Source organism: Carya illinoinensis, chromosome 9 (genome assembly GCF_018687715.1).
Source record: "Carya illinoinensis cultivar Pawnee chromosome 9, C.illinoinensisPawnee_v1, whole genome shotgun sequence".
Classification (NCBI taxonomy): Eukaryota; Viridiplantae; Streptophyta; class Magnoliopsida; order Fagales; family Juglandaceae; genus Carya; species Carya illinoinensis.
In genome coordinates this window covers 7,283,347-7,294,132 of record NC_056760.1, presented here as the reverse complement: position 1 = coordinate 7,294,132, position 10,786 = coordinate 7,283,347, and the positions used below count along the sequence as shown (strand labels likewise).

Below are 10,786 nucleotides of genomic sequence, written 5' to 3'. Positions count from 1 at the left end.
CTGATTTTTTCTATCTTAAAAAAAAATCTAAATCTTTTTTTTTTTTTAAATAGAGGGAGGGATTGATGTGTCAAATGTGCTTTTAAGGGAGCTTTTGTGACAATTAGGATAAATAAAGTAGGTATTATTGGGCCACTATTTTTGTTATTTCAGTGCTGGACTTTCATCTGTCAAAAAAAAGTACCAAACTAAATTTGTTGGTCTGTCAATTTCAACAAAGGAAAAGAATAAAGTATCGACCTTTTCCCCTTTTACAATCTGCTTTTTGTTTAGTATTTATGAGTCTCTTCGCATGGAATCAGAATTAGTAATGTTTCTCTCTGCTTTTTCCCCTTCCTTTTGCAATGTGGGAAACCTTTTACTCCGAACCTTTCACATGGAAATTGGAAAGTGATGCATGAACCTGCCATCAATCTCTCTTTTGGGCAATTGGCTAACCTTCCCATTGAAACATTTCAATTACAGAGTAAAAGCAATGTCTAGTTTTAGATTTTTATTTTGAGTAATGTTACCCACCATCATTTTTATTGTCATCCTCTCACCGTCTCATCACGTGATATTAAATTATTGAAAATTATTTATCATGTTTAGTTTGTGGATCAATCATTTAATACGAAATCATAGTCTATAGAATGTTGAGAGAATTATGGTAAAATGAATGATAAATATATATATTTTTTCTATCTTTGTCTTGGGACTTTGTCGGCATGTTTAGAAAGTGAGTTGAGATGAGAATGATGTGAATAGTAGTAAAATAATTGAGTTAATTAGATAATTTATTGGGTTTGGAAAAAAAGAGAAAAAATTGAGTAAAAATATTATAAAGTTAAAATAATATCGTTAGAGTATAGTTTTTTAATATAATTTTTATTTTAAAATTTGAAAAAGTAGTATATTTTTTATGTTTTGGTTGGATTTTTAAAAAGTTGTAGTTATTAGGTAACGTTAGATGTAAAAGTTAAAAACTTGAAATTAAGAAGTTATTATCTTTGAATAATATTTGAAAAGGAAATGATAAGAAATTTTAAAATGAGATGAGATTATCCTACTTTCCAAACAAGCCCTAATCATGAGCTGTAAAATATTCTGTTCTACTTAATTAATTTATCAGAAAGATATTAATGAAGTGATGAAACTCCTCATTTTCCTTAAGGAGAATAGAATAAATGACCTAGAATTCGTGCAAGGACTTGCTCTATTATTCTTTTAAAATATTTTTTGTTTATTAAAGAATACAGAATTGATTAAAAAATAAATAAAATAAAAAGGTAATCCAGGAAAAGAAAAGAAATAAAGGAAAAGAAGACTTTAGTGCCTGATTTGATTAAAGCAAGTTGCAGATGAAGAACCATAACAGGAAGCAACATGCATGCTTCTTTGGAATTCTTTTCCACATGCATGCTTCTTTGGAATTCTTTCCATAATCAACGGTACCCAAAATTCAATTTTCTTTATGAAGGTACAATTTAAAAGCAAATCTAGGGAAGAAAGTGAGAAAGGGAACTTGTCTTTCTGGACAGCCTAGGATGGGGTGGATAAGTACTACCGCGTAGACCACAAAAACTTGTAATTTTTCTGTGTCACGACTCACATATGTTTGTTTTTTTTTATCAATTTGTTCAGATAGTGGGTACCATACAACGTCGTGTTGACCCTTCTAAACCGGCAAGTCTATCATATTTTTCTTATCTCTATAATAAATTCAACCATGGCTATACGTTTGTGTACGTGTTGAGATCAACTGCATTTTACAATATCAATTATTTGCAGAGAAGAATAAATAGAAAAAAAAAAAAAATTCATAAAAGACCAAGAAAATGGGCACCAATTAAGAAGGCAGTACTGCCGTGTATAAAAAAATACCAATAATTTTATAGAAAAAAAAAGAAAAGAAGAAAGGGACTTGGAAAGCATCCTAAAGAAAAAGTGCATCTCTTTCGTAGTAAAAGTAAGGAAAATGCTTCTTTGTCAGCATTATAGAATGGGGAAAGATGTTGGAAATGAGGGTTGTTTTGCATTAATTAAATAAAGATACTTTCATTAAATAATTATGATCAGATCAACCTACTTTCCATATCACTTAATTACGAACTGAAAGCTACCTCGATCAATACATTAACATTAAGCTGTGATCCAAAGGGAGCTTGCAACAAAGTTAATTAAATCATCAAAACCCCATTGAAACCTGAAAACAAGGCTTTCAATTAAGCCAAAAATTTAAAAAAATAAATTAATTAAAAGGAATATCAATACCATTAAAAGCATCCCACTTTATTATTATTATTATTATTTTATATAAATATATATATATATATATATATATAGTGATAATTAGTGAGACTTTAAAAACTATATACAGATCGGTCGATATAGATATGATCAATTCGATGTTAGGCACATGATGTGGCAAAGTAATCCATTAAAAGTAATTGACAAATTTCAAAAAGCTCTTTCAGCTTTATCTTTCAACTTTTGTTTTTTTTTTATTTTTTTATTTTTTGTGTGGAGAAAAACAACTTTGGGCAAGAATATGAGAAAGAAGATATTGGCACAAGCTTTATCTCTTTATTCTCGCGTCCACCCTCTACCACCTTTGACACGTTGTACGCAATCTACCTGGATTGGGACCCACAATTTAGACTTTTCAACACAGCGGGATGATGACGTGACGCAAATGATGTGTACAAAAAGCTCAACCACAGCTTTTCTACTCCACCTAGCTACCTCTAATGGCCTTTTTGGCGGCTGTTACGTCAATATTTTGCGTGGTTTCATGTTGTTTTAGCCTTCACCTATATATCAGCACTTCCATACCCTCTCTCCCTGAACCACGAAACCTCTCTCTCTCCGTCAAATTATTCTCCCTAGTCTCTCTCAAAATTTATCTAATTTTAGACTGACCCATCTCTCTCTCTCTCTCTCTCTCTACCCCACCTTCATGGCAAACGTCCAAGGAGGCCAAGATGTGCCTGGAATCAAGCTTTTTGGGAAGACCATTACGTTGCAGAATAGACTAGTGACGGATCAAGAACAAAAAGGTTCAGATCAAACGTCGGTGGAGAAGAGGCCAGATAAGATCATACCGTGCCCAAGATGCAAGAGCATGGAGACCAAGTTTTGTTACTTCAACAACTACAACGTTAATCAGCCCAGACATTTCTGCAAGGGCTGCCAGAGATACTGGACCGCCGGCGGGGCACTTCGTAACGTGCCTATCGGGGCTGGCCGGCGGAAAACCAAGCCACCGCCTCGAGGGCTAGGTGGGTTCTCTGAGAGTTGCTTGTATGATGCCGCTGGGGTGCACCAGTTTGGGCTGGAAGGGGAGGTGGAGGAGTGGCATGTCATGGCGACCGAGGGCGGTTTCCGGCATGTTTTCCCGGTGAAGCGGAGGAGGATTGGCTCAGGTGGTCAAACTTGCACTTGATCTTCCCTTTCTTGTTCTCTGCTTTTGAATTTCAGCAAGATTGACAAGATCCGAAAACATTTACTTTTTGACAGACAGGTACATCTATGTACACACAGGTTCAGCTCAGCTAATTAAATTAAGTAGACATGTAATTAAACACATAAATAATATAATTATTAGCATAAATTATGTATTAATATGTGATATATATAAGTCTTATTTAATTAGTGGTGGTGATTTTGACTTGGACTGCATGCAGCACTGAGATCGACCATTAGAATGAACATTTACCTAGTCTAGTCCTATTGACTGACAATTAGTCTCCATACATTAATATATATATATATATATATATAGGCAAAAAATAAATCTGATCAGAGGGGTTATGGTTCCAAATTCATCAAATTTAAATCCAGGGGAAATCAATGGATGCAATTCATCATCATAAATAGTTGCAAATTAAGTGGATGGATAAGATCATTGGGTGAATGATAATAAAAAAGCTAATGAAATCACTCGATCGATATAACATAGACACGTACATGATATTAGTGCAAGCAAAAACACGAATATAAACTGTTCGATCACCGTGCTGATGATATTTTGTTTGAAATTCGGTCTTCTTCGGTATTTTATATAAAATAAATAAATAACCCACAACTGATAAAATAAAATATCTGTCATACATATTATGTATATGAAACATATATTGAGTTTGAATGTATGGTGCAAGCTGAATTAATATCTGAATCCACGCAGCTAGCATGCTCATGGAAAACATTAGTGAAGATCGAGGTGGAGGTGTTAATAGAAATTCAGTTTGAATCTTCCGCCCCAGCATGCATGGATACCCCAATCGAGTACAGGAATAATAAGACCCTACGAACATGACATTAACATAAATTGCTTTCATAATACATTATACGTACGTACTAGATCGTAAAATGGGGAATTGGAGATCAACAGGATAATATTGATGCCACTGTCTATATATAAAAAAATATGTAAATATAAATTCGGGAATAATTATTACTTGAAGTATTGCTGTACGTTAGATCTGGCGGGCTGAGAATGCAGCAAGCAGGTAGCTGCCATCTGATATGGAATCTCCACCCATGCACTCACCCACCCACCCACATTTGGGCATGCAGAGAGATCAAGCATTTTCTTTTTATACTTAATTTAAAAGGCAAACATCTCTCTAGATAACATTTATTGATCAAATGGAGGGAATTGAGTCGGAATATATATATATATATATATATATGGAATGTGGCCGAGTTTCGGACGTTTTCTCCTTCGAACTTCGAAGTTCTATCATTCCAATTATCTTTCCCATCAAGGAGGGGGAAAGCCAATACCAGAAGATTGAAAAAACACAAGATTCCAATCCCTATTCAATTCATTACATGAAGTTGCAAAGTCCAGATTAATTAATGAGCACAACACCCATACCGGAGACACTATGCAAACAATCAGAATTTATATATCATGATCCAAACCCCCGCAAACTACAACAAGAGGAGTACTAGCCCCCAGAGATCAACAATTAATCATATAAAGGTTGGAAATTAGGCTAGAAAAACCCCCGCATTAGTGCATGCATAACGTTTTCGAAGTACATGATGAAAGGAAAAAAACAAAAAAACTCAGTTTATTCGGTAAAGGGATCCCGGCCCCATATATGAAGTCAAATTATCTTCTTCATTGCTCCTCGCTGGTGGACATGCCGAGCTCTGAGAGCACCTTAGCGCATTCAGGAATAGGTTTCTTCTTCATGAAGCCAAGAGGGTTTGCTAGACGAACTGGGGATACAATGCCATTGTTCATTGTGAGGCTAACCCTAGCACTCTTCTTGAGGAAAGGGTCCTTGCTGACCTCGCTGCACTCGGGGTCGCTGCTCTTTACGAGTACAACTTCGCAAATCTCCTCTTCATGCTCCCCGTCGACCGAAATGGTGTAGGCTCCCTTTTCATTGGTCTCTGCCTGACTGCTGTATTTTACGTTCCCACCTTCACGGTCCCTGCACTCAATCTTCACCGTTGCACCTGCACCAATTAACACAAAGCTTTTGGCTTAGCAATGCAAGCAGTACTCAGAGACGTCTGAATTTCCAGATTTTTTTAATCAAATTAATCGAATTGTTCACAATCTGATCACATTGCAAAATTTGGCAACAAGATTTAGCCATGAATCAGGCAGTACCATGCATGGGTTGCAAAAGTAATATTATGGATCCATTTTTTTCTAACGAAAATGTTACTGGATTGCAAAAGTAGCTAGCGTTCTAGAGATTGTACGTACCTTTCATGAACCAGCTGACCTTTGTTACAAATTGGGTACGGCAGGTGTCACAGTAAACTTTGCCCTCCACGGAGAAGCGGCTTTCGCAGTAAGCAAAACCAAGGAGGGACAAGAAGCAAAGGGCAGAGGCCAGAATGATAGTAGACTTTGCCATTGTTGCTGCCTGCTTTTCTTCTTTGTATGTAGATTTTGTTTCAGAAGACTATGCAAAAAGCAACGGGGCCCTCTTTTATAAAGGAAAAGCATGCAGTTACTTTTGGGGAATTTGTTAAGGTATCCTCGTTGGCTGTTATTTTTTCTGAGGTTGTAATTTTTCCTTTGTTTTGTGTGGTTGCTAAAGACAATATGACCTGCTCTTCCGTCCCTTAAATCTCTCTTGGTCTCGAATATTTTCTCCGCTAAAAAAATAACAAAATAATAAAAGAAACTACGAATGAGTATTTTTCTTTCAATGATATTACTAAGAATAGGTATAAGTTCTGCCATCGCCCTGAGGTGTAGTTTAATTGGTCAAGTTTTAGATTTGCTCTCTAATAATCACTAGTTCAAGTCCCTTCAGGGTCATTGGAGGTTTACCTGACTGTTAACTTCAGGATCCGTGGGATTAGTCGAGATGCGCGTAAGCTGGCCCAGACACCCAATGATATAAAAAAAAAAAAAAAAGTTCTGCCATCCATGTTATCACATGGGCCCGGCATTTCAAACACAAATCAAATGGTTCAGATCCTCTAGTACCCAAAAAAAAAAAGGATATGCCAAACTTGTGTAATAATTATCACTCACGACGAAATTAAAAGATCAATATTCAAATCCATACAAAATTTCCATTAACAGTACGAAATTATTTTTTTTTGTATTTTTGGTACCCTAAAAAAAAAAATAATTCTAGCCTCTGTATTAAATGGTACTTTGAAAACACTAACCTAAACTACCCCATCTTTCATGCTAATACCAGTTGATATGCAGTGATCTTCAGATCGAGTTCCTTCACAAAAACCTATGTACACCAATAGCCAAAAAGGTGAGCTAGAAGATTCATCCCTTTTGCATTTGTGTATCTATATTAATATTCAAGTCAACGTTGATAGGTCTCCTTATTGGCAATCTGAAGGTTTCTACTTCAAGGAAAAAGGGAACCCTTAGTTCCGACTCAAGGCGTTTACATTGATGAAGTAACACTCAACCACTGAATTTGCTTTTTTGCTACTATATATGCACACGGTCGAAAATAGTCCTAGGTAGCTCATGCTTTCAGTCCTCCATGCCATCGTGTCTGAAAACACAGTAGCTATTTACACCTTCCTTTTACTAAGCATTTCACCGGCCAGTTCTTTTCTCCCTCCGTCGACAGTGAATTATCCTCATGAACGTGATCAAAATTCCATCCATGAATTATTGCCGAATGGAGTATCGATCGAAAAGGCCGGCATGCTGGCTTAATAGGATCTTTATGCCAAATAAAAAAACAAGGAATTAGGAATCCAGAGATGGTTTCTTCATGAGACCAATTTTCTCTTTTTTTTGCCCCTTCCAAAAAAAATCTCCATGCACACTATATATGTGACTCCACCCTGATTCATGCCCATGTTATGGCAATAGTGATCATAAAATAAAGATCACAAGCAACCCACAGATTTGAAAGAGCGAGTAATAATAGCAAAGAAAAGGACTATTAAATGCTAACACGGCTGTCTATATGGAGTCACAATTTGAATAGTAGAGGATTATGAAGAAAGGGCCTCCAAAATTATGAAGTACCTTTGAAAATTACCTTTCAGATTAAAGGGACGGCATGCATGGTGAGTTAACTTCTTCAATTTCAGGTTGCAAAAGGGATAACAATGCAAAGACACACTACGTACAACAAATGATGGAACTTGAATTCCTAATTAGAGAGAGAGGGAGAGAAAATGGCACCCTGAGAGCACAGTGGTAATTTATTTCTCCGTCTACACATTTTAATTGAACTTCAACCCATGGCGGTAAAACCTGGGCCAGCACCAATCCCACAGTCTGAAAATTTTTATATTTATACAGATGAAAAGTTCAGTTGAGATTTACGAATATATTTTTAGAATTAATCTCCACCATCATAATTGGAGAGAAGTTGCCTCTCACTTTCAATTATGCTTAAATTCAACTTTTCTGTGCTTGAAGTTGCCTCTCACTTTCAATTATGCTTAAAGTCAACTTTTCTGTGCTTACCTTTCTATAAAATTTTTCAGGATAATTTAATTTTGGATTTGGCTGGGATCATTTACAGCATTCACATCCGTTTATTATAATTCTTCTTAAATTTTAGTTAGAAATCGCGCTTCTTGTAAATTTTTTTTTCTAAATTATACTATTTTTAAAAAACTTTCTACATCTCATTTCCTATCATTTCTCTATTATATTAAAATAATATTTTTCTATTCTATCTTTATTATTATTTCTACTATTTTATTTTTATATCTTTAACTATATATTATTTATAAAATATATATTAAAACTGATTTAAGAGATAAATAGTAACTCTTCACATATAGAGAGTCGCTTTTTATATCCTAAACCTATATTTTAAAATAAGGAATAGAATTGAATGCTTATTTTATCTAAAAATTAAGTTGATTCCCTAAAATTTAAAGATTTGGAAAGTACAGGAAACCGATGGGTATGCTAATAGAAGGGGATATAAATGCGTCAGTCATCTAAGGGATCGCTTTCATCACAACCCAAGCATTCACTACAAGAAATCAGGTTATTTGCAGCGCTTAAAATCGCTGCAAAAAACCATTTAAACTGCTGCATATACTCTATTCCAACGATTTTAACTTTCTTGCACGTTCGCCGAAATAATCGCGTCTTTTTTGCCCAAAGCAGCGATAAAAAAAAATTCGCTGCTAATAATACATTTACCAACGATTTTTTTTCCTTGTTAATACTCCCAACATCGCTGTAACTGTCCTCATGGCCATAAAGATATATCGCTGAGAAATCTCAATTACAGCATCTTAAATTCTTGCAAATACTCTCCAAATCGCTGAAATTGATGTTTGTTAATTCCAACGATTTATTCAAAAATTGTTGCAAATGATTATTTTCAGCGTAATAGAAATGCTGAAAATAAAACCAAAAGTGCTGCAAAAATGTAAAAAACTGTTGCAAAATGTAGTCGAGGCTGTAAGGAAAATCGTTGTTAAAGTCTAATTACAGCATTTAAAAGCGTTGCAATTACTATAAAATCGCTAGAATTGAAATGATTAATTCCAGCGATTTATTTAAAAATTGTTGCAAATGATTTTTTGCAGCGTAATATAAATGCTGAAAATAAAACCAAAAGTGCTGTAAAAAGATAAAACTGTTGCAAATGTGGTCATGATTGTATAGAAAATCGTTGTTAAAGTGTAATTGCAGCATTTAAAAGCACTGCAATTACTATAAAATCGTTGGAATTGAGCTGATTAATTCCAGCGAGTTATTTAAAAAGTGTTGCAAATAAGGTTTTGCAGCGTAATAGAAATGCTGAAAATAAATCCAAAAGCGCTGCAAAAAGGAAAAAAACTGTTGCAAATGTGGTCATGGCTTTATGGAAAATTGTTGTTAAAGGATAATTACAGCATTTATAATCGCTGCAAAAGCTATGAAAATCGCTGCAATTAAATTTTTGGTGTATTTTTTTTTTCCTCTCCAGTTACGTTGGTTATATATATATAACCATCATTTTCGAACTTGATCTGAAATATAATTTTTAAAAGCGCTGCTTATGTCAGTCATTAAATAATTATTTAATCAATTTATTATCTAACCTGAAATAAAGAATTAACTTTTTTTTAATACCTTATACTTCACTTAATTTAAGTCATTTAATTGTTGTTAAATCATCATTCATTGGCATCACCACAAGTTTAATGATCTTACATGAAACGATCACACATAAACCTATGAGCAATTCTATTCCATTGCTATATAACACTTATAATTTATCCAACACCCAATTTAGAAAAACCAAACATAAAGGAAAATTCTAAGCACTTTCATTATAAATCTAACCTTTTTCATCGAATATAATAAATCAAATACATTCATTCATCTAAACCCAGTGGAAAATTCACATTAATGTAGTTATGGGCTATATACATTGGGGTGGACCAATTTCTGTTTGCAAAACCTACAACTTACAAACTACTAAATATATAGATCCCAATTCTTGCTTCTAAATATTAATTGAAAATGTCCACATTCATGAACAATTGTTCAACTGTCCTGCTCCTTTATGGACTAAAATTAGTTCATGTCATCGATAACAATGTGCACCTGGGCATTAGGTAGAACAACTTCAACACGTCTGCATCATGTTGGGGGGGGGATTCATTGTTCAACATTTTTGAGCCTTTCAATCTCTCCAACTCCAATCTGTCAATGACCATATAGAGAGCCGTTACGTAAACCGATTATTTTAATAGAGCAAACATTGATTAATGAACAAGAAAATAATACTCAATTAGGAAAATAACTTCAATGTTCATTCAGCATTGCCAATTGCCAAAATGGCAAACATAAGGTCAAGCTAAAATCAGTCATATCTTACAACGTATTTAAGCAAAACACTCTTCAGCTAAAATAAATTTCTCGGCCCAATTGTCAGCATTTATATATATAATATATATATATATATATATATATATAACTGAAAGTTTCTTGTTAACTTATTGGAGTTATAGAATTGAATTAATAATTAATGATGCCAAATTTTGGTGGGATCAATCCAGTGTGATCAATATTCTTAATCATTTCTTTTCTAAGACCTTTCCTTTTAGGTCAAGAAACTATGAAAATGGAGAACTTTAGCAAGAAGATACAAGAATTCAAAAGAACAACATTTATCTCCCATCAATCATATATATCCAATGATGGCTGCCGTGGCTTGTCAACCATTTTCTGAAAATAAATGGATTACCAAGTTTTAAGTAGAGGAAAATTCTGAAACACACATTTAAACCTTTTTATTTAAAGATGCTAGAAGTACATGACAAAATAGAAACATGCTTCAAGTGGGTATGTAAACAAGTTAGACATATTGCAACGAACATATGA

At 34.2% G+C, this 10,786-nt stretch overlaps 2 protein-coding genes across 2 annotated transcripts; one reads left to right on the top strand and one right to left on the bottom strand.

The window, feature by feature from the left end:
* Positions 1 to 2,728: 2,728 nt before the first annotated feature.
* On the top strand, positions 2,729 to 3,633 carry LOC122275305 (dof zinc finger protein DOF1.5). The gene has a single exon (XM_043084309.1). It carries the CDS (start codon positions 2,939 to 2,941, stop codon positions 3,422 to 3,424), a length of 486 nt encoding a protein of 161 aa, XP_042940243.1. The 5' UTR covers positions 2,729 to 2,938; the 3' UTR covers positions 3,425 to 3,633.
* A 1,239-nt stretch (positions 3,634 to 4,872) lies between these two features.
* Positions 4,873 to 5,923, bottom strand: LOC122275304 (olee1-like protein). Its single transcript, XM_043084308.1, has 2 exons — positions 5,711 to 5,923; positions 4,873 to 5,454 (listed from the first exon to the last, which is right to left on the bottom strand). The coding sequence occupies exons 1-2, from the start codon at positions 5,862 to 5,864 to the stop codon at positions 5,111 to 5,113; spliced, it is 498 nt and encodes a 165-aa protein (XP_042940242.1). The 5' UTR covers positions 5,865 to 5,923; the 3' UTR covers positions 4,873 to 5,110.
* Between the last annotated feature and the right edge of the window lie 4,863 nt (positions 5,924 to 10,786).